At 39.0% G+C, this 23,302-nt stretch overlaps 4 protein-coding genes across 6 annotated transcripts in view; 2 read left to right on the top strand and 2 right to left on the bottom strand.

Annotated features, from left to right (window-relative positions):
- The window catches only part of LOC113497125 (1-phosphatidylinositol 4,5-bisphosphate phosphodiesterase classes I and II), a 46,803-nt gene extending 44,462 nt beyond the window's left edge, over positions 1-2,341 (bottom strand). Inside the window, exons 1-2 of the mRNA XM_026876515.1 lie at positions 1,879-2,341; positions 1,190-1,336 (exon numbers count right to left, since the gene is read on the bottom strand). Coding sequence (XP_026732316.1) covers positions 1,190-1,336; positions 1,879-1,974 — 243 coding nt within the window. The 5' untranslated portion in view covers positions 1,975-2,341. The remainder of the gene's footprint in view (positions 1-1,189; positions 1,337-1,878) is intronic.
- Positions 2,342-2,960: 619 nt separating this feature from the next.
- Positions 2,961-6,593, top strand: LOC113497759 (la-related protein 7-like). 3 transcript variants are annotated; one of them, XM_026877463.1, is made up of 10 exons: positions 2,962-3,039; positions 3,121-3,442; positions 3,615-3,782; positions 4,148-4,441; positions 4,707-4,748; positions 5,037-5,367; positions 5,593-5,714; positions 5,800-5,892; positions 6,123-6,126; positions 6,281-6,593. In XM_026877463.1, exons 2-10 carry the CDS (start codon positions 3,134-3,136, stop codon positions 6,346-6,348), a joined length of 1,431 nt encoding a protein of 476 aa, XP_026733264.1. In that variant the 5' UTR covers positions 2,962-3,039; positions 3,121-3,133; the 3' UTR covers positions 6,349-6,593. The 3 variants fall into 3 exon arrangements, with proteins under 3 accessions (XP_026733263.1, XP_026733264.1, XP_026733261.1); XM_026877462.1 differs by having other exon boundaries at positions 2,961-3,027; positions 6,123-6,593; XM_026877460.1 differs by having other exon boundaries at positions 6,123-6,593.
- A 388-nt stretch (positions 6,594-6,981) lies between these two features.
- LOC113497757 (VWFA and cache domain-containing protein CG16868) lies at positions 6,982-11,495 on the bottom strand. The gene has a single exon (XM_026877458.1). It carries the CDS (start codon positions 11,245-11,247, stop codon positions 7,666-7,668), a length of 3,582 nt encoding a protein of 1,193 aa, XP_026733259.1. The 5' UTR covers positions 11,248-11,495; the 3' UTR covers positions 6,982-7,665.
- Positions 11,496-12,171: 676 nt separating this feature from the next.
- On the top strand, positions 12,172-23,247 carry LOC113497758. Its single transcript, XM_026877459.1, has 9 exons — positions 12,172-14,626; positions 14,714-14,858; positions 15,089-15,217; positions 16,340-16,543; positions 16,764-16,907; positions 17,216-17,271; positions 17,366-17,478; positions 18,245-18,308; positions 21,804-23,247. The coding sequence occupies exons 1-9, from the start codon at positions 13,059-13,061 to the stop codon at positions 22,942-22,944; spliced, it is 3,564 nt and encodes a 1,187-aa protein (XP_026733260.1). The 5' UTR covers positions 12,172-13,058; the 3' UTR covers positions 22,945-23,247.
- Positions 23,248-23,302: the final 55 nt, after the last annotated feature.

The raw sequence follows: 23,302 nt of genomic DNA, 5'->3' as shown, positions 1-23,302 counted from the left end.
ACAGCAGGATGAGGATACACTCGGCTTAAAGTTTTACTGCAAGGCGGGCCCTGGCACTAGGCCAGGACAACGGTAATAAGTAAAGTAAATCTTATTCGGTCGCCTTCGTCATCTTCTTTGTCTCGTTGAGCTTTACGGCAATTCTCGGAACGCCAATATTCATCGGAAGTTATCGGGCGACCGAAATTACAAATTTACGAAGTATCAATCATGTATGAAAGGCAAACGTTCTACAGTTATACGGAACTATCAAAGTTATTGTCTACAGTATAAACTACGAGTCAACATTTGTTGGAAACCTTTGCCTCGTACCATCGATAAAGATCGTATTGAATCACAACATTTACGAGTGAGAGATCATTTGTATAGATGAAGAGAACATCTTATTTCTTCATTCAAACCTGATTGTGTCACCCCTTATCTATCGGAGGAAGGAAAAATGCTTCACCTATGAAATTCGTTTCTATCGAAAGATCTAATCTCTGATCATCGCCCTTGTGACTGTCGCCTACGGTTCCAATAAAACCACTTTCGCGGCATCCCTAATTGAAAGGGATGTTGGCCCGTTCTTTATCTCAGGCCGCACGGCGAAATCTTATTTGGACTTCGATTTCCGTACAAATACTACGATTTGTGTAGTTGAATATTGCTTTATTTACGTTTTCGTCGCCATGGGAAATTTGGATAAGAACGGATTATCAACAACGTGTTTTCGATAAAAACACTTAGTCATGTTTGGTTGGAATTTTCGATGTACGACATGATTTTTAAGAGATAGAATAATAATAGTAAAAAAATGGAAATGAATAAACTAGCGACACGATTAATGCGTCATTTTAGTAGTTTGTATTTTTAAATAAAAAAATATATTCTTTTTCATTTGAAAGATGTAGACTATTACTATTTAATACTCCATTGTTTTTCCTTTGTTACTTTAATAGATAGTAATTCATTATTGAGCTGATTGTTTGTTTATTTTCGTGTTTCTATGTAAACATTTTATAAAGGCTTTTGGATCAATAAAACAGTACATGGATTTTGTTGGTCGAAAAAAAATACGTAAACATAACAAAAATATATATTATTGGAACTATTCAATCTTTGATTTCCAGCTAGCATTTGAGGGTCTTTTATACCCTGTTATAGTCTTTTAATTTTGAAACAACTGAATAACTATTGTGGTACTTACTTTTGGTACTTTAGCATGTCCTCCTGTCCTGACATCCCTGATAGTGGCAATGTCCAGCATCTCCACCTCCATGTTCTGGTCAGTCCAGTAGAGGAAGTAGCCCTTAGGGTCCACCCGCAGGGTGACGGGCAGACCTGTTCCAGAGTCCTGGGAGGATAAGAGATAATTAAGTTCTTTTAATACTTTCATTAGTTAAAACAAAATAAAAAGCTTATTACTGTAAAAAGTAAATTATTTTACTATAATGATAGATATTTTTTGTACATAGTAAATTTAATAAAGTTCTCAAGTTGAAAAAGAGTCTAGTTTTATGATAAAGATGTGATATTACAGAACTTATACCATATCAATGAAATAACACTTAATACTTGTAGGCCTATTACTATTATTCACAAAAGAAAATATTGTGTAGTTCCAAAATACGAGTTCTAAAAAAGCAAAAAAGCAAGTACATTAAACCTCTACGTCAAAACTTTAATGACCTTAGATATGACTTAAAAATATGTAAAATTAATTAAAACTGTGTAAGCTGAATCTTATTAGATAAACTACTCATCAAGTAATTCAATAAATATGTCATTTATAATTTAAATACTACACCCACTAAGTCCAATAAAAATTCCACCATAAATTCTAATACAAAGTAGCAAGGCACTAAAATAAAAAGAATAAAAAAATATATAGAATACCTCATCCCACTTGATGAATTTTTCTCCCTCCTGTAAAGCCTTCGGCACTTCAATCGGCTTTAAACTGACTCTAGCAGATCTTGTTATCGTACTCATCGTGAATAATAAACACAATTATGCGAAAATAATATCACTATTGTAGATCAAAACCGTCATCTTCCTCTCTGAGCACAGATCTATCTGAGAAATCTATGAATGGCACGCTCAACAGACGAACACTTAGTGAATACAGACAAACTACTATTCGATATTAAATCAATAACGACTAACATATTAGAACATTATCCGCGATAAATAACACCTGCCTAATTACTAACAAACAATGATTTTTCTCACATACTCTATCTCGACGAGACCACCAAAAATCCAGAGTGTCAAAATGTACTAAGCACCTTAGTGAGGTGCGCGATTGTCTCGATATTTCGATGAAAAATCGAGAACTACCCAGTATCGGTGAGTTTAGAAACCGACCAAACTTTCAGACATATCAAGGAAAAACCTAAATAGGTTTACATCGCATCATACAAGAAAACACTAAAATTCAAGCACTTATGAACAAAATACATTCCAAGCTTGGTTTATTAATTTGTTTTTTAGAACAATGTTATTTGCAAACCACTGAACAAATCGTTAGTGCCGATACTATAAAATTATCAAAACGTTACTAAAGCCGCTAAGGCTGTATAAATGCAAATCTTTGCCATCTGGTAAAACCAAGACAAGATCAACAAAATCGACTAAGTGCTTCAAAAGAACATAACATTAATCAATTACACAAATTCTGGATCACTCCATTGTACGCTTCAGCAAACTTGAAAATAAGTTTAATTATTTCAATCTATTCACTTTCCAAAAACGCGGGTAACCAAGAAAGGAACTGGACTGATAATGTAGCTTTTCGGAAATTATGCAATCACTTTAGAACAATGATAGAAACTCATCGAATAGCATAAAAGTTAGAATTAAGGTTTATCTATCTCATAGACTTAGTAAATGTATTAATTTTTTCTAGTAAATCGCCTAAAAGCATTTGATGTATCGAATGTTTAACTACCATGTATCCATCAATCGGAACCATTTCCTTAAATGTCAATGTCACCGTGACATTTGTGACTTGTGAGCAAGCGGTAAGATAAGACTTCGTAAACGGTTTGTTGAATGGTTTATTTAGTTATTTTCTTCGAAATTACACTTGCTTTCATAACTTAAACCGCTATATAACTCAAATTTATATACTTCAAGGTTTTTTTCCAAGATGTCTGAATCTGAGAGCGCCGACGTCGTTGACCAAGAAGTGAAACATGAGCACAGTCCTCGAAAGCGAATTAGACATCGCAAGAAACAGCTCTATGAGAATATTCTCAAACAAATGGAGTTCTACTTTAGCGACGCAAACTTAACAAAAGATAGGTTTCTCGCAGACTTGGTTAAAAGAAACCCTTACGTGCCTTTGGACATGTTTCTCAAATTCAACAAAATTCGTACATTAACACAAGATGTTACCGATATAGCAAAAGCTATGAAGAATTCTAAATTATTGGAATTGACTGAAGATAAGTTAAAGGTAAAATTTTCATATGATACACGCTTTCTGCCCTTATTTTCATTTTTATGGTAGAAATAACTAGTTCCAATTTGTCGACAATATATTATTATTGACAGAAGAAAGTCTTCTATCAGTTGCAGTGCATTTGAAATAAGATAAAAAAATAAATAATGATCACCTCACATTTCAGATCAAGAGGAAAACGGCAGTGGCACCATATGATGCTGACTCTAGGACAGTTTATGTTGAATCTATTCCAGTGACGGCTAGCAGGGAGTGGCTGCAAAGAGTCTTCTCTGATTATGGTCATGTTGCCTACATATCATTACCAAAGTTTAAAAATTCACAGAAAATTAAGGTTGGTTTATTTTTCTATTCATTTTACTGCAAATTTATTTTGCAGAGTGGACAGACATATACTTGTATTGTAGCCTGTTTTCATTAATTGGTTCAAATATTTTTAGCAAGAAAGCATAATTGATTTTATTATGTTAACAGTCGTAGCCTCATTTATACAGATTACATCTTGTTTTAGTTTCTCTTTTATTTGTGATATGCCTTTGCCATCACTCATGATACATGTATAGGTTGGTATCATGGTATTATGTAGTCTTCTCAAAAATCGTTGGTCACAGGAGTCACTAATGAGTGATTCACAACTTACATAAACTTCTTCCTCTGATCTCTATTGATTACTAAAGTTTTATTTTTTCTTAATTACAGGGTTTCGCTTTCATAGAATTTGATAAGCCAGAAGACGCCCAGAAATGTATAAACACATTTACCAAAATGGGTTGTAAACTACCCACATGCATGCCACCAGAGGAACTGTCTTCTATTAAGATGTTTTCTGTTGATGAGCCCTCTGATGATGTGTTAGATAAAGAGGTTAAGGAAGACTATGAGCCTCCTAAAAAGAAGAAGAAGAAGGACAAGAAGATGCCTCAGAAGAGTCTAGAGCTGAAGCTTGGTAGTGAGTCTGATAGTGAGAAGAGAGTGGAAACACCAACACCTACTGTAAGTTTTGTTATTATCTTCTTCACTCTGATATAATCTAATTTAACAATACATAAACAGTTGGTTTCCTATGGTTCTACATTCAAATAGATTTTAGAAACTACAAAGCTTGTTGACTGGATTGCATATAAGCATATTAAAATAACTAAATTGTAAGCAGATTTCTGAGGTTTTGGGACAGTGATAAAGTTACTTCCCTAAATACCAAAGCATGAAATAATAAAAAAAGTAAAAGGTTTTTAATTTTCTTTATTTTTTATTTCAGGATGAAAACAAAAGCATAGCAAGTGTTACAACTCCAACAGAGGTAAATATGGATACCTCATACATACTTTAAAATGGTGAAGAGTTTCGTATGAATAAGCTTGAGAAAAACAAGTTGCATGTGTAACAAAGTACCCTCAAATTTATTTATTTCATACTCAAATTATGACCTTAAAAACTGTTGCTGAAACTCAATCTTTATTATTTATTGTTATGATGACAACATAAATGTATAATGAAAGAAAATTTCGACTATCTCGCTGTCACTGTCTGGTGACAGAACTAGGAACCCTAAAAATCAGCACAAACCCATCCATCTCTTATTTTTCAGGAAAACAAGCTATTAGATCTGGAATCAAAAGATGAGTTGACTAGTCACGACGAAGGCAAAGAGGGTGACACTCCAAGAAAGAAAAAAGCTAGGAAACGTACTGCCAAAGAACGTAGCAAGGCTAAGAATAACCTAAGCAAGAATGAAGCACCAAGGGGTGCATTGTGGGGTCTACAAGTCCTATCCAAGTCAGAATGGAAAGCTCTTAGGAATAAGTACTTGAATCTGCAGCGAAAGTACATGAAGGAAATGAAGGCGAACTTACATAATAAGAAGCATCAGTACTCCAGTATACCTGCTCCTGCCGCGGCTTCTGTTGAAGTGGACCCTGGTATGCGTAGTTTATACTTTTTACCCAGTTTGAGTAGAACTAAGATATATTTTATGAGTATTCACAATGTAAACACCTTTGAGATCCATGTAGTGTGGTCGCCTCTGACAAATTGATCTTCCCCTGAGGGGTACGCGATCTTCAGATCGCGATATGTCTTTCGTTTATTGTCAAACAAAGTTTTGATCTTCACACGCATTAATGCAATACGGTTTTATATTCCAGGTTTGCCTTCAGCTCCGGTTGAGGGCTCGAAAAGCATAGCCTCCATAGAGAAAGTGCCAGGGTTATTTGTGAAAGAAATACTGCCTGAACCTTGTTTGGACGTGAGGCTTACTAAGAGAACGGTTAGTTGGAATACTCAAAGTACGAAATTATTTGTATGTAATACAAGTATTCTCATATTAAATTTTAACTAAATTCATGTTATAGATACGAAGTAACGTTCACGCATTACATGTCAATGTCAAAGAAGGCCAGACGGAAGCAATCATCAGATTCGATACTCCAAAAGCGGCGGAAGAGGTTTTTATTTTGTTTTTATATTTTTTTGTTTTAAGCATCGCAATTTTTAATCAAATTAAAAAAAGATAACATAATTTTCTAATCTCGACAATTTTTTTAAACTTACTTTTAATACTGACGACATTTGCCAGGTCGAAGTAATAACCGCGGTAAATGTTTTTAAGATGAGTTCAATCGATTCGATATATTGTTTAAAGAATCCCGAGTATATTGTTGTGTTGTATCCGCAGTACTGCTCGGGCAGCGGGCGCAGCGCGCGCGTGGTGTCGGGCGCGGAGGAGCAGGCGCAGTGGGCGCTGGCCGAGGGCGCGCTGCTGCTGCGGCGCCCGCGCGGCCGCTGCCGCCTGCTGGCCGAGCAGCAGCGCGCCGCCCGCCCCGCCCCGCCCGCGCTCGCGCCCGCCTCGCCGCAGCCCACACACACGCACATACGCTTCGAAGATGAATAAACACCACTAATGACCTGTTCATTTTCGCAAATGTCACTCGGCAATAAAAATAAATAAGCTAATCAATAAGCCAAAACCACATTAGAACTATTTACTTTCCTGTACACACAATAACACTCTTTAAACAGGAATGGTAAAAAATGTGATAGAAACTTCTTCAAATGTCAATTTAGATCTTAGTGATAACGAGAAACAGTATATTTATGGTTATTCATATGTATAACAAATTATTGAAATAAAATACGATAAATACAATTTAGTTTGTTTTATATTAGGTATAAGTTATGTGACTAATCTAATAATATAAATTAATGTTTAGTCCATCACCAAGATTTCCAGAAATATTGAATACGTATTTTTCATTTAATTACAATGTTAAAAAGCTAAGGAAAATAAAAAGCACTGTGTTGGTGGGGGCTAAAACATAACTTGCTAGAAAAAAGCGCACTGAAAAGTGACATCACACGAGATTTTAATTTAATTTCGTACCCTGTATTGTTTACCCTCTTACGTTTACGAGATAAAAATAAATACTTATCCAATATTTTTCGGAAATTTGTTTGACGAGCTAAACAGTTTTGTTTTGTCAAATACCATGTAAGAGTATGCTCCATTTTTGATATGATTAATAAATAAAATACTGTTGTTATAAAATGAAATTTAATAGGTACATTAAATAAATGCCAACATCAAGTTCAGTCTTAAAAATAAGTTTGCTTATATCTTAATAATACAGGAGGCACTGGCACTTTAGTTTTATCAAAAATTAATTTATATATCTTACAAGCTAACACATTCAATACAACATATAAAACTTACGTATTGCTAAAGACCTGTATGATACAACCTGATTTGTTATCCTTATCATTTAAAATAAGCTGCCAGTGTTAGGATACAATGCCGCTGCTTAAACCAGCTAAATGTACTAACTTAAAGACTTCTTGTTCGATCTAATGAGGCCATTATAAACATGTTTTAAGATTATCTTGATAAAGATTAGATTAAGTACCAAGTATTTAACAAATTATCTATATAGACCAAAATCATTTTATACACATTCTGATTTAGATTATTATGGAACATCAATATTAAATACCATCATTAAATTATAAAATAATTCTTATAACAAAGTACATAAAGAGCACCAAATGTTTAAGTAAAATTAGTTACTGTATGATATTGAACTGTTATCTAAGTACTTGATCAGACAAAAATAGAACAAAGAATTAAAATGTTAGCAAATTAATTGTATCACATTATACAAAAATAACACAACATTAATAATTATTATATACACAGAGGTAGATTTATTTAATCACTTATACTACTACGACGCTTCCATATGTCTATGCACAGTGACAGGGGCTATAATACTGTTCTTGCCGCATGGCAGGACAGTTATATTCAAATCACCAGCTTTTAACCTGGGCTTTATTTTAGCTGGTAGAGGACAGCTTACGTCAGATTTTGTGTCGTCTGATAAAACGATTGGCTCATTTACTGAGAACCCTGTAGCCTCTGAATCTTCATGAGGCGTCATGGTTGAATAGCCATGATCGGAGCCGCCAGCCGTGTGCGGTCTCCTGTACCCCGTTACGACTCTGTACGGTGATATAGGAGCTTCTATCTCCATGGCTGGCAACAGTTTGTCTTGACCCGACTGGTCGTGCATATCATCCGATTGCAAGTGACTCATTTGGACATCAGCATCGTGCCAAGTCTCAGCCGGACCATCCACATATAAATTGTGGCAACTAGCAGTAGTGACGTTTTGTCTATAACAATATATGGCAACGGCAATAACTAAGCTTACAGTTACAATGCATCCTGCGATCGGACCGATAGCAGAATAGTTGCCAAAAGCGTCTCTGTTCACATGTCCTAGAGTTCCCTCCCCGTAAGGAGTGACGGCGCCTAAAACGCCATTGAAGCAAGTTGATTGGGAAGTACAGAATGGCGCCGATAACGTTGTTCTGCCATCGGCATCTATCTGACACCATTCACAACCCAGAACACCTAAACAAGACGAGTGTGTCAAATAAGTTTCGCATTGGAAATCGAAACAAGATTTTAAGTTCTCAGCGAAATTATGGAAGTAATGTGACTTGTGGTTATTGTTTTCCAGCATCATTCCACAAAGTGCTATATCTTGATTAAATCGTGAAACATTTGAGTTTGGACACTCGTAAAGTTCTGAACTACATTCACATGGGCACTCGCATTCGGTTTGTTCCATACGATTGCAATTTAGACAAAGACGGTCTACCATACTGCAGGGACAGAAAGCGCCGACGCTGCAGGACGCGTTGACTAGACCAATAAAAGCATTGGTGCCAGGTATGGCAGCTATGTAATAATGAACACAATGATCTCCTGACACTACATTAGAGAGCACATTAGGCAGAGAAGTATTAAATTCATAAAACCGCTGTATAGTTTTGTCGTAAAAATTATTACACAGTCTTTTAGTAACAAAACCCTTGTGATTCAACATATCAATAGCAATCATGGATTCCTTGTGAGTAATATGCTGTTGTTCTATAGGACCTGAGCTATTGGGGTCCATTAGCCCAGGATGTGATACCAAATAGCCTCGATTATTCATTATAAAACATTTAACATAAGACATGGCACAGAGAGGTAAACTATCAATAAGAAGTTTGTATAAAAATCCCATAGTAACATCCATTGAAACAACCATAGTTGGGTAGAAGGAACTTTTTACAGCATATGATATGGACACCACATATCCAGCTCCACCAACATCTAAGTTGGGAGGTGTGAGAATGATTTTGTCAGGGTTCTCTAATGCATATGTATACCATGGCCTCCTCACTGGCTCATAATCATACTCCAGCACAGTTCCAGGGAACATCACCAGGACTCCACTCTCTGTAACTGCATACCTTCTCACTATGTATTTAGAGTATGGTCCATGCAAGTGTTGTCTTTTGTAGAATGATAAAATAGAGTTGAGAAATCCAACATCTTGCTGAATTTCGTTTTTAAGACCTGGATTGGAGAGGAGGCCATGAGCTACACTCTTTAAGTAAGCCAGGTAGTTCTGCATGTATGTGACTGCTTCCTGCCCATCACCCATATCATATAAGTAAGTGAATGGGGATTGAAAACTAGATGGACTTAAATACACTGTACCCTGATCAATAGTAGCTATCTGTTTAAAATGCCTACACATTTTTCCTGCTTTAGGAGGAAATAAATCCAACCTATGGAACAATATCTCCTTATTACTCCTAGTAAAAAATATGTTAGTTTTGTTAAACACAGCTGGTTCTAATCTCTCGGATACAATACAGACAATGTACAGATTCCCTATCCATTTCCAAGAGTAAATGATTGATTTGGTAGAGTTTTGTTCTGACATGGTTAAATTTCCCACATTATTCAATAACATCTTTTCTTTTACTGTTGATATAAATGAGTATGTCTCTACATTCTCCAATTTAGTAAACTTTATTTTATCTGAAGCTGATTCTGGCCTAGGAAAGAAAGTATGCATTAAAACAATACCTGAAAAGTCCATGACAAAGGCTCTTTTTCGTTCATTTGTGCCCTTGAAGTACACAATGTCCTCTGCAAGGTCTGACCAATATAAGTCTAAACCAAGCACTCCACCAGTGGTGGGTAACACTAAAGATATCATAAAGTCTCTTTCTGTAGCCTCCCATATTGGTCCTTCTATTTTAATCTCTTTGCTGCCATAATGTCCGGGTAGCAGAGAAATGAATGCAGAAGCTACCTGCCCAACAACACCAGTATCATTGATATGTAGCCTCATTACAGAATGGTTGTTGGTGTGAGTATGCCACTTGTCAATATGTAATATACCTAAAGAACTGTTCTTATCAGCTTGATTCTCATAAATTAAGCCAATAGCAAACTTTAAGTTATCCTCCTTGCTTGAAGAGTATGGAAATATTTTGAGCCATGTTTCATTCTTTAAAACCTTTGTGTCCGTCAAAAAAATGAATAGTTTACGATGAGGTAAATCTTTTTGTAATAACAACTTTTTGAGCTCTTTATTTAATGTCAGAGGTGAAACATTACTGGAAGCAACATCTAGGGAAGACAAGTATTCTTTCAACAATAATTTGTTGTTTTCTGTAGCATTTCCTAAGTCAGACATACCATCTGTGCTGCATGTATCTTCAAATTTATGAAATTCTGTCATGTTTGTCATCTTGAGAGCTATCATATCTGAGTCCTGCAGAGCATAAACTGTCTCTTTAGCAACATGCACAGCATGCTGTAATGAGTCCTCTCTCATATTGTTATCAATTATAAACACAACTAGCTTAGGATCAGGATGCACTATCTTATGATATAAGTACCTCAAGTTAGAGTGTGGCATTGTTGTACAATCCTTATCAGTAGCGTAGTCCATGTGAGATAGGAAATATTGTCTCTTAACTTTTAAATCCTTAAAACGCCCCATAATTTTATTTTTAGGATCTTGAGAAGGCAAATTCTCGTATACATTGAAACTCTTAATAAATACAGACTTACGAATAGAGTTGAATGGACAGGGATGCGTGAAGGACGGAGTACTGTTGTCGTTAATTACATTGTTCATGTCACGAAGTATGTTCGTAGCCGACGATAGCTTGTAGCTGAGCTTCTCCACAATACTGTTGAGGACTTCATCGTCAGTGGTTTGATAGCGGCTCACTTTATAAGCGGTTCGGATCTCGAAGTGCGCTGTATACTCGCTGCCGAGTTCCTTTACCACTATTTCACTGAACTTGCTAGCTAAAGTATCTGATAGCTTGCGAACACATAATTTGTAATCACCACGACTGTTAGTTCTAGTACAGTTATCGCTTTGAGCAAGGATCACACGGACGCCGAAACTCGTCGTAATCATAAATAACAACGATAAAAGCTTCATCTTGTCGGCATTATCTTTGATCCGCACTCACACTATAATAAATTGTCATCACGAATGCATATTTCTGTAATAGGTTGTCCTTTGTATTTTCACTGCCAAAATATTCACATGTTTTACTTTGAAAGACTTCATCGATGATTTTAGAAATAATTGTTTGGTATAAAAAAAAACAATAAACGAATCGTCCTCCACACGTCTCACAAGCTGAGTAAAATTGACATTTAACAAAATAAACATGGCGCTGGAGCACGTTTCGTTACTCCTTCGTAAATACGAAGGAGTCTTTGATAAGATTATCAAAGAGTTAGGTACGTTTAATTTTAAGATTATTTATTATATTTTCACTTCACAACGATTTTTCCGACTTATAAATGTGGAAATTCGGATCCGGAAATGTATATTAGTAGCTAAGTACAAAATACCCAATTTAAGTTTCTTATTTTAGAAAATATGATTTCCGGAACCAGATATTTAACTGGAAAGATTTTTACTAAATTTATTCGAGGCTAACAGGACGTCAGTCAGGATAAATACGTTGTTGTAAAAATAGTTTATATTGTAGTCACGATAGAATGTAGAGGATTAAACACAAACTGTTAACAACTGGTTTTATGTTAAATTAAATGTTAATGTAAACTGTTTAATAAATAAATAATACAAATCCGCACCTGCACGATTCTCTTTACCAGTTTTTCGGTGGGTAGTTAGGCCCTACCTATTTTTTTGTGAGAAATTGGGTAATTTTGCCCGGTTTGTGAGACACTCCAAGTAAGGACACTAACTTTTAAGGCTTGTTCCGAAAGAGATGTGTTATATTGCAATGCTTGTTAACAAATATCATATTAAACAAAACTTAATTGATTAAGTTATTCCAAATTGAGAATTCTTACGAAACATTTTTATTAAAGAAATTATTTGGTATGTGCGAAAACCATGAACTTGCAAAAATATTTAAAAATAAGTTAACAACGCCATAGGCGGCAGAGAATTAATCGAAGGTATTTTAGCAAGTTTTTCTGCATTGTTTTGTAACGCACCCCAAGGCCTCCTCAAGGTTTCCTTTTGGCTTTACATTCGAAGGTTCTGGCCTTGGTGTCAAAATTGTCATTGATATAAAGCCCTCTTCAATATAGTTAGCTGTAAAAGTTATACGGTTTTATAGATTCCATTTTCACTTAAAAGGGTCAATGCGTGATTGAAAATGCGAATAATGGGATCGGTATTTAGGTAAACCCAATGAACGTGGCACTCATGGCATTCATTTTACCCTACTTAATAACATTATTACCCACTTACCTTCTTGTTACTTTTCTTACGAAATAAACCCATTAGTTATATAAATATCTACTTACTTAGGATCAGACCACCCTACTTAGGTAACACATTCATATAAGTACTATATTTATAATCACACGCTCGCATTGCATTCATCATAATTTTAATTCCATAGGTATCGCTTGGTTTCTCAGTAAAAACTTTTGTTCACGTTTACAACTTCTCGATTTGAATTGACAGATTACCCCGACTTTATTAAAAATAATCACCTGTAAAACACATGGAAAATGGGACGGTTTCGCTGGCTTCAGAGGGTATACTTTTATGCAAATTAGTATTATGGTAATCGGCAAGTATTATTATGTTAAAGTAACCACATGTATACATGTTCGCGTATACCCGTAGCCGTTGCACGTAGGTATGTGTTTCCATCGATTGGTCAGGGGCGGCGTGGCTTACCGTCCGACCATTAACCCAGTTGTGTGTCGCGACGCGGCCCGGCCGGGCACGCGAGCCGTCGCCGTCAGTCCAACACCATGCAACTGCCCGAAACACCGCCGCCGCCGCTCGCTCCGCTGTGGGACCGCGTGCTGCGGGCGCGGGCCTTGCCGCCCGACCTTGATGTGGAGCTGCTCTACGTGGCCATCCGGGACCGCCTCACACACCCCGAGTGGGAAGTGCGTCTTCATGCACTCCGAGTCTTAGCCGATCTTCTGCCACTCTCCGGAAATGCTCTGTCATTCCCGTTTGATCAGGTGGTCGACAACTTGGGACACAACTCACCTAATGTTCGTAAAGCTGCACTCGATGCTCTGAAAGTTTTCTGCACACATTGCGAAGATGTAGAATGTGCGGCGCGGGCGATTTTAGATAAATGTTCCTATCACAACATTAGACCTCACTCCGCCAACATTGACACAAAAGTGAACGTTATTACTGGTTTGATATTATCAATTCCCTCAGTCATGGGCATCCTTAAAAGAAGACACGCGCACCTAGATATGTTTCCAATATTTCAAGTTCTAGGAGAAAAACTATTTGACCCTGTCCACAGAGACGTTGCACAGCGCTCTCTTCTAAAGCTGCGAAGAGCATGTGGGCCACGTGATTACATGATATATCTTTCTCGATTAGATCCTAAGATACAAGATAAGTTTAGACATCTATGTGAAACTTATGATGAGGATTCTATGGATGTATATTACGCACCGCGGAAATCTTCCTATAGAAACAACAATAACCAACCTTTAGTTAAAATTAATCATGTGTTTAACAATTCCCATACTGGGCCTATTCGGGTATCAACAGACTCGTCTTCGGAAGATTCTTTTGGATCTATACCTCTTTACAATAACAATTTTGCGAAAGTTATTATAGAAACTGAGATAAAATTTGATTCTGACACAGCTATAACAATGACCGTTTTGGAAGAGAATGAGACTGAATCTGATAAGAATACTGGTAGTGAAGACGATTATGATAGTTCGGACAGGAATATGTTGAAGTACAGTGATGGTGACTCCGAGGATACTGATGTTGTGGTTAAAAAAGTGCGTTTTGGCGGCGAGAGTGTGAAAATAAGGACACCTGATAGCGACAACCTTTTAACAAGCGAGGATGATAACATACAGGACAGTAAACCGAACCCGAACCAGTATTTGAGAAAGGATAATTTCAAAGAAATCACGTCTTCTGTAACCCCTGTCATAGTAAACAGAATGAACGAAATAAGACGCGAGGCATTAGAAAGAGAATCTCAGATGAAACAAGCAAAAAAGAGCGGTATTCCGTTACCAGTTATTCCAAATAAAACGCAAACCCAAGTTCAAATAGCGAAATATAATGGGGTAAAATTAAAGTCAAAATCTTTGAGTGAGTTGTACGATTACTTCAGATTGAAGAACGATGAGCAAGATGGTAAATCCCAAGAAATTTCCGGACTTGCGTTGTCCTTGGGTGAAGTGCGTTCTCCGGAGAAATCCGGACGAAGTTCTCGTAGCCCTGTGGAGCCTCACAAAGAAGTAGAGGTACTTCACAACTTACAGAGAAGTCCTTCTGTCTCACCGCGGCGTCATCAAACAAGGGTTGAGTTGGAGCGCGACGGGTGAGTCAATTACTTATAATATGGTAATTCAATGTACCCAGTTTGATTACATAAAATACAGGCGTTGAAATCTTTTCGGATATTTAGGTTCGTGTTAAGTCTTCTGGCATCGTCACCACCAAAGGAGACCGACATTTTAACTCCACGAACTCCAACTCCCCTTCGGGCGCACTACGACTGGGAAGAGCTGGGCGTTGTGCCGCAACACGTGTCTGATCAGCTGCACAACACGGTAACAAGTTAATTAAGTACCCTAATCATTATAATGCCCGTGTTATAAAAAAATATCGCAACTTGTTGAACTTCGCACGAAAGAATTACTAACTACAGCGGCTACAGCCCTAATTAGCTGATGAAATTTTAATGAAAGTCGTTCATTGATCAGCTAACACTTCTAAAAACTGTTCCTACTTTAACTGAAAGTATAGGAGATGACAAGTCTATTTTCTCTTCGAATGTTAGGAGAACTGGATAGCGGCAGTGAGGGCAGCAGACCAGCTCCACAGCACGTTACTGGAAACCAGCAGCGTGAGGAAGGTGGAGCCTGCGGCATACTCCCTCGTGCAGCACATGTGGGCTCTTAGCGACGAGGTATGGGACAATAAGTCAAGGCAAAAGGACTCTTATGGTTAATTAGATCTATGTATGGATGGGTTTAAATGCCGTGATGTGTGCTGTGCTTCTTTATTCATCTTTTTAGAAAATTTGTGCCGTGAAAAAAGTATAGGTTCTCTGATAACAGTTGATTTCAATTAAATTATCCATCACAAGAAGATGAATTAAAGAACTATTATTATGAGACTGGTTAATTCAGATTCTTAACTATTTAGTTTGTTATCAAACACTAAACACAAAAATTTGAAGTGCAAATCAAATCCTGTTTGCCCGCATTTTAGCTTCATTTGTTATGCTTTTCACTCCTCGCATACTGTAGGTACAGCTTACACGATAAACTAAAACAAATATTTATGATAATTCATAAGCTAGTACTTTATGGGGGAGGGTTAGGGAAGGTCCTAAATAGTAAAATTATTGTGATATGTCGAATTGAAGATCCTAATTTGTTTTTACATACTTAGTACTTAATATAGTGGTTGTTTCAGACCAAATTAAAATTACACCATAGCATATCTGTTTTAGATTGTAGAATTATTTCTTACTCTTGCGAAAGTGTAAACCTCCAAAATGTTTAGTGGCTAAATGCGTGGCCAGTAAGAAGTCGGGCCATAGCTATAACCTTTTAATTATTTAGGTGCCGAATAGCATATGGGCACTAAAACCAATGTAGAGTAATTATTTTAGTAGTTTTTATGTGTTAACGACCTGCCTACCACTATAATTGTCGTCGTTAAATTTACTTTATGAATCTGCTTTAATAGGGACGAACCCTATTTGCTTCGCGTGTCTAAGTTGCTGATAAAAATACAGTACTTCGCTACCAGTATCGCGTATTATGTGCAGGTAGCTATTATAAATACACCGGCACCACATATAATGTCTAGACATTTTCAATACCACGGATAAGTAGGTTGGTATCAGTCCGTGTGTTTGCATTTGCACTAAATTTTTGCCAAGATTTCATGATCATGATTTGCTCAAACTATCCGAAGAAATGCACAAGCACCACTAATTAAAATTACTGTTTCGTCATGTAACAGATTTTTTAAAGGGCATATTATTTATTATTTCTTAATTTGCGATTTTTGACACCAGGTCGCAGCAGCAAGAGCCCCGGCGGAGGGTGCAGTGTGTGCCCTAGTGCGGGGTGCAAGCAGCGACTGCGCCCGGCAACTCCTGCCCGCGCTGATATCGCGGATGGCCAGGGAGCCCTTGCCTGCAGCCCTTCCACATGCACTCTTACAGAGGCTGGCCCTGCACCACATCGTCGACTTGATATTTGATCCGAGTATGATCGGGGTAAGTAATGATTTATTTACGATATATTAATTTAGTCGTTATACACTTGACCTTTTTTTAGTACAGAATGCGGGTATCGAAATTAAATTGTTAACTTAAACTAAAGTTTAAAGAAGGTTCAGTAAACAGAGAAGCGCAATGTTGATGCAGACTTGAGCATACAAGCTTTCGTTTGGTAAAATTAAGCCTAGCCGTTTAACACAAAATGTTACCACCCTAGGTATCCGGAGATACGGAGGAAATTCAAAGTGCTCAGCTACGAGCCACGCTGTGCTTGGCGCGGGCAGCCGGCCCAGCCGCCGTGCTGTCCGCCGTCAGGAGGAGACTGGCCGGCACAGCAAGAGCCGATGTCTTTTGTAATAAGGTTAGTGGGAGAGGTGTAGTCTCTTTGGTCTTGTCCCATATTGACCTGTCGCTTATGGAAGGACTGCGACGTATATACTACTGGGATAATTCAAGAACAAAACTAAGTTTTAAAACATCGCCCTTGTCCTGGTATCCTTATTATAGACAAGTGGAATATGGTTGGTATACCTAAAAAGCTATTGAGCAAAGTATCGTATTTATTCTTTGTACAATTTGGTTAAATTCTTTGTGTAGCTAGACTATTACTAAGGTGGGCTGGAAAAATTAGGACCAGATGCTGTTGTTTATTATTTTCCTTTGTTGCAGTTGAGGGAACGGTTGAGTCGACCTGTTGAAAACATCAGACCCAGCCATGTCACTAAGTAAGACAGCATAGTATACCACCATAAATATTAATAAAAATATGGAACAAAACCTCAAAAGTACTTGACTAAACAGAATTTCCTTTTGGCCCAGGAGCTCTCAGTTACCAGTACCAGTTCGACGTCGTGCACGGTCTACCCCTCCCCCAGCCGCGCCACTTCCTCCAAGGAGATTGAGGCCTCTACCAGATTCGGCACCCTTACCTGGTAAGATGAAGAAAAATGATTCTTGACGTTCGTTACGTGTTGCCAATAATAAAACTCATTCTAAGTAGAAGATTTAAATCGCTTTTCGTGTATAAGTGACCCAAGCCCTGGTATGACTGGAAGCTTTTGTTAAAGCTCTTGATTTCAAATTCATAAACTTAGCGAACACAAAGATATTCTTTTGGAGTTTTAGGGTCAATCCCACCGACAGAGCAGTGGCCGGTAGCGTCTTTATATTAAAAATGATTTTGAATTTAGATATTGTTTTTTTTTGGAACCGGAAACTTTACTACGTATATTAAGAAGTTACTGGCCGCAACCCTTTCGTTGGATAATGACCCTTAATCGTCTCGTATCTGATACAAGACTTGCGTTACTAAATGAACATAAAGGGCCAACAATAGCACGCAGAGAAAATGTTAAATCTAGAGTTGACTGGCCAACCTTCATTACCTACGACGAGACGGAAAATAGAAGAAAAATAATAAGGTCGACTGTGTGTGTTTTGAATGGCAGCGAACTCCAATTATTGTGGATTTCAATCAAATTGTAATTGGTTTCGATCGTTTTGTAAATAGAAATAAAGTACGTTGTACTTTGATGGTCAAGTTTTAAATTAATTGACATGACTTTGCAGGATTGTAGACTCACACTTATTTTATGAAAACAACGCATAATATAACATTACATAATATCGATAGATAGAGAATTAATGTTATTGTTGGCAAAGAAAGAGGTAGGTTGTAATATTGATGTAACTTCACAGGTGCATCGCAGCCTGGTAGAGACTACATTCTGAAGCGTCTGTCTCCGATTCCTCTAAGTGACAGGTCAGTACCTATAGTATCATTTACAGAGTCGAATATAACCACGTCTTGAAGTAATATTAAAATGGTTGTGAGAGCGTGACATTGCAATACACTGCGTAGAGCGACATAATATCTCTTTCACACCCACAGGAATACTGCTTTAAGACGTGGCGGTAGGTCTCCACGTGATGTTTTCCTATTGATTTGACTACGAAGAATAAAGTGTGCCTCAATCAATCTGAGGCTGAGAGGAAAGTTCGATGTTGACCAGATACAACAAGAAGCGGCAAAACAGTCAATCAGGAAACTGTGTATGGTTCCAGTCGATAAAAGTCCAGTTTTCTTTTGCCCTACGGTGTCGGTTGGTGTAATGTACTTATCAGTCACAGGCGTAAAATTGGCATTTTTAATTTGACTTACCAATACGTTATCCACAAATCACGTTTTATCGATCTTCAAATTGCTTGAAACACATCTACGCAATCAAAAACACTCGACTGGCGATTTAATCTGAAATCGCTGAAAATTAAGTTGTAGAATAGGAAAACTTTCAACAAACAACCAGCCCTCAATAAAATTAAGCAATGAAACTCCAAGATTTCATAACAAGCAATAACTATGAACAAAGTTTCCTACCCTAAGTCAAGTGCCATTCAGAACAGTGACCTTCAAATTGTGAGAACTAATACAACTGGAGTTCCGCTTATAAGCTGTTGTGAGGTTTGCTCGAAGAAACACTGCATAATTAAACAATGCCTTTAGCCCTGTAATGGATTGATTTTCCGGGGTTAAGTTTCAATGTCCGGCGTGACCTCCCGGGCAACCGTTACTAATTGGTAGGTACAAGTGAAATTGTCAAGGAGAACTGTTTAGATTTTGCAGTCGTCAAACTTTACAACAGGCAATTATTACCATGTATCCACGTATACTATTTTTTTTTAAACCGCCTTCCGCAGTTAGGACTTCCTTGTTTCAATACACCCAGATTCAGAACAAGTATTCGTAGGTAATACAAATTCTCCGCGTGGATCCAACCTACGACACGTCGTCGTGGTCAGTGGGTTTGAGCTCTTCACTTAATAGTAACGTGATTTACATTTACTGTGTATGAAATGCAATAAATATGTAAAATCAATGAAAGAACACACCCACCCAATTCATTACAATCTTGTTTAATGGGTCACAATTATTTCTTCTCGAGAATACTTTCAATATAAAGCACAGACGAAATTTTACCTCTATTAAACTTTTTGTAGTTTTGTGCTCCCGCCGTACAACGTTAGGTTAGTCAGTATCTTCGCATTTAACTTCTCACCTTCAAAAGCAATTACGTGTATACATTATTAATGCCTACAGCAATTATTTTATCATTCTAGACTTAGAAATTGTACTGAATAAATTATTGTATGTTAGGAGCTATAACTAAGTACAGCAATTCAGAACTTTAGATTTTCTTATTAACTACTTTGTCTCAACGTTTTCTACTACAAAAATTTTGATTCGTAGTTTTTAAGATTTTGTCTCGGGCTACTTGTCGTTATGCCAAAATATCAACGGAACGAACGAACCAAACCTGAGTTCGACTCCTTTACGGAAAAGTCCTGAAGAAAGATCAATGGCAAAGGGGCGTGAGTGGCCTTTGCCCAGCAGATATGGGTTGGTCGAAAAAAATTCGGACCAGCTAACCACATAGCATAGACTGGCAACATTTTAAAAATTGAGTTTGCTTATGAAGACACAATTTGGTAGGGAACCAAAAGGGCCATTTTGCCGAATTTGCTACAGGTCGCTCCCCGCTCTGGCTTAATACGGCATTGAATCGGTCTCAGTGTCTGACTATAAAAACTACAAGTTACAACCAGTAAAATGTTAGGTGTTATCACGGTATAGCCAAGGTTTATTATTGTTGACAGCAATCAAAACACCTTAATTCGAGTAAACCTTGAGCAGGAACGATTGAGGTCACATTATCAATAAAATCATCTTAATTCGTACCCCAATTCTGTATTCAGGATTTGGACAACCAGCTGACCGGCAGCGCGCGATGTTATCTATGTAAATGTTCCCGCCAATTACGACGCCAATTACACTGTAGAGTCACTCACCCCTACCCTGTAGTCTGACTAACAAATCTAGCAATCGATATTAAAGAATTATGGGGTGAAACACTCGAGCCGCGTAGCTAACACCTTTGGAAAAAACTTATACGACCTCTAACAATATGTCAACCGACAAACATTTTACGGAGAATTTGAACTCCAGAACAAAAGTTTAGAACAGTTTAGGCGTGGTAAGGGACATTAAGGGTGTGAGTTGTGGTCGCGTGGCAAGGGGATGTCATGACGCGACGTAATGTTGTAGCACCCTTGAAGATTGTAGAGCCAATAAGTTAGCCATTTTAATAGGTGTGAAACTATTGTTTCGAGTTTTTTATCTAAAAGTGTTACATACTTTTAGATTACCAATATTAGTTAACAGATGTACGATTAGAAGACTTCTTCTATGTCCATTAGGTACTTTACCTAATTCAAGGCTTCACGATACAAATGTCAGTACTTTACCCATAAGCTTACACGCTAAGTGTAGCGTGTATGCTATCAATTTATCGAATTGAAGTAATCGAGAAAATTGATTAGGTACCCTAACATTCCAACCTGCTTTATATTTAATGCTTAAAGCTAAATCAGCCTGACCCTTATCAAATGTGACGGTTCATTAGGTATTAAACAAAGGTTAGATGTGTGAGTGTGTTCTTAGTTAAACGCCCTGAGCCCTCACAACGCACAGTCCAGAGTAATGGATGTAATAGCGTGCCACCACTAACCTACATTTTGTAGTTAAATTATTGTCCCACTTTCATTCAGAGCGTTTATGAACCACCGACAAGACGACCTATTTACGTTATCGAGTGATCGCTCTACATTCGTGCCCAGCAAACACCAGCTAACAGTCCTTAAACGTCAATTAATGTTATTAAATTACTACTTAGTACATACGGGCACAACCACCTTTATATGCTGAAATAATGTACTGGGGCATGTAAATCTACTGCAATAAGTAATCTAGATTTCTGAAAATATCAGTTCAGCGTGTGCTGACTAATTGAGACTTACTCATACCACGGACTACGAGTGGTTGACTAATGGCTTCTTTGCCGACTGGCTCAGTTCCGTCGAGCTAATCTGCATAATATGCAGGTATAGTGAGTTCATCAACATAGGGCCAATTGATCGCGAGTGGTAGGGTGAACCTACATGGAAGTAACGCGTGGTAGAGTCGGCGGCGGGCGAGGCGCGGCGGGCGTCAGTCGCGGAGACGCCGCGGCGGCACGCGCCCGGCGTCATGTTGCGCTGCTGCTGCCCCCGCCCCGCCGTGCAGCCCTCGCCCCCCGCCCTCGCGCTCGACCTCGTCGCCGACCTACCCCTGCACACGCGGTAAATTACGACCCGATCGCCGACTCGCACGTAAACAAACAAACCTCGTGTTACAATTAAATAAATATGTTTTTGTTCACAGAGACTCGAGCGCGCTTACCAGCTACGACGAAGTAGAAGCGGAAAAGAAGTCTTTCAAAGACGAAACTGATGCTAAATTAAACAACGGCTCTAAAGAAGTGAATTTTGCAGAAAACGAAGCGCAGAATACTGTATCATCTCCTCCGCGCTCGCCCTCCATCCAGGTGGAAGATTATTCTGAAAAATCCAACCCTTCGCCACGTAGTGGAAGGTTGTCATTAAAACCTGAACCATCACCGCCCCCTGTAGCAGGAAGCGACGGGGCTTCTACTGGACATGAATCTCTTGAATCTACCAGTACTGTTGTCGAGGTTTCTCCGGTAAGAAAGGCAGAAAGCGCTCGACCCTCGCCTACGCCGCCTAGGAGTAAGCCAGCTACTCCAGCACGGAGCAGAAATCAGTCGCCGGAGCCCATCAGCGACGCTTACGAGGAGCAGAAGCAGCCCAGCGAGCGGGACGTGCGCACCGCGCTCGCCGAGTGCATCGTGCCGGCGCGACACGAGGACTGGGAGGTCATCGTCAGCGGGCTCGCCGAGACCGAGCGCCTGGCCGCCGACCCCGCGGCCCGCGCGCCCGCCGCCAGCTGGCGCGGCGCCGCCCGCTCGGCCGCCACGCACGTGCGCTCCCTGCGCTCGCGGGTGGCGCGCGCCGCCTGCTGCACGCTGGGCGCGCTGTACGAGCACCGCGGACGAGCGCTTGAACCCGAGCTAGAAGAAGCGGCCAGCGCATTGCTGGAACGATGCGCCGACGTCAATAGATTTCTACGGGCTGACGCTGCGAGTGCGCTGGTGCGGCTGGCGTGCGGCGGCAGCGAGGTGCGGGCGGTGCTGGCGCTGACGCGGCGCGGCGCCGCCCACCGCGCGGGCCCTTTGCGCGCGGCCGCGGCGGCGGCCCTGGCGCGGCTGGTGCGCCACGCCGGGGCCGCGCGCACCCTCGCGCTGCCCTCCGAGCCGCGCGGGGCCCTGCTGCGCGCGGCGGGCGAGCTGCTCGCTGACGCCAACGCTGACACCAGGCTGCACGCACGGCAGCTCTGCCAGGCGCTGGGCGAGGACATGCGCTTCAAACAGATGCTCAAGGAGGCGATGCCACCGTCTCGCTATCGCGCCATTGAAAAATATGTTGACAAGTTGCGTTACCGATAGCAACTTTGAGAGGGATAAGACAGCTTACACGTATCCGTCCAATAACATTAATGAAATAACTTACCGATCTGAAGTTACAAGTTCCTCCCAAAATTCAAACTCCTTCAGAGGTTACGTGAAACATGAAATAAAATATGTGAATCTGACTGAAATATGCGAAAGGTATTTTTGTAGTAAAACTAAATAAATATACTGACCTACTTACTATGTGGCAATGTAGGCACATAAAGTTAAATTGTTATCCTCCAATGGAGCGAACTTTATTATAATATATGAACGGCTATTAATTTATAAACTTTTATTAGGAAAATAAATATTCTTAAAATAAAGTACTTTGTTTGATTTTTACATCTCACGA

This window comes from Trichoplusia ni, chromosome 9, assembly GCF_003590095.1.
Source record: "Trichoplusia ni isolate ovarian cell line Hi5 chromosome 9, tn1, whole genome shotgun sequence".
NCBI classification, from domain to species: Eukaryota; Metazoa; Arthropoda; class Insecta; order Lepidoptera; family Noctuidae; genus Trichoplusia; species Trichoplusia ni.
This window is presented reverse-complemented; position numbering and strand designations above follow the sequence as displayed.

What these genes read in the sequence shown, in the direction of transcription:
- LOC113497758 (XM_026877459.1), top strand. Translation starts at nt 13,059, where the DNA reads ATGCAACTGCCCGAAACACCGCCGCCGCCGCTCGCTCCGCTGTGGGAC. An exon ending in GTTGAGTTGGAGCGCGACGG is followed by an intron (nt 14,627 to 14,713) that starts GTGAGTCAATTA and finishes TCGGATATTTAG; the next exon opens with GTTCGTGTTAAGTCTTCTGG. An exon ending in AGACCCAGCCATGTCACTAA is followed by an intron (nt 17,272 to 17,365) that starts GTAAGACAGCAT and finishes CTTTTGGCCCAG; the next exon opens with GAGCTCTCAGTTACCAGTAC.
- LOC113497759 (XM_026877462.1), top strand. Translation starts at nt 3,134, where the DNA reads ATGTCTGAATCTGAGAGCGCCGACGTCGTTGACCAAGAAGTGAAACAT. An exon ending in TGACTGAAGATAAGTTAAAG is followed by an intron (nt 3,443 to 3,614) that starts GTAAAATTTTCA and finishes CTCACATTTCAG; the next exon opens with ATCAAGAGGAAAACGGCAGT. An exon ending in AAAATTCACAGAAAATTAAG is followed by an intron (nt 3,783 to 4,147) that starts GTTGGTTTATTT and finishes TCTTAATTACAG; the next exon opens with GGTTTCGCTTTCATAGAATT.
- LOC113497757 (XM_026877458.1), bottom strand. Translation starts at nt 11,247, where the DNA reads ATGAAGCTTTTATCGTTGTTATTTATGATTACGACGAGTTTCGGCGTC.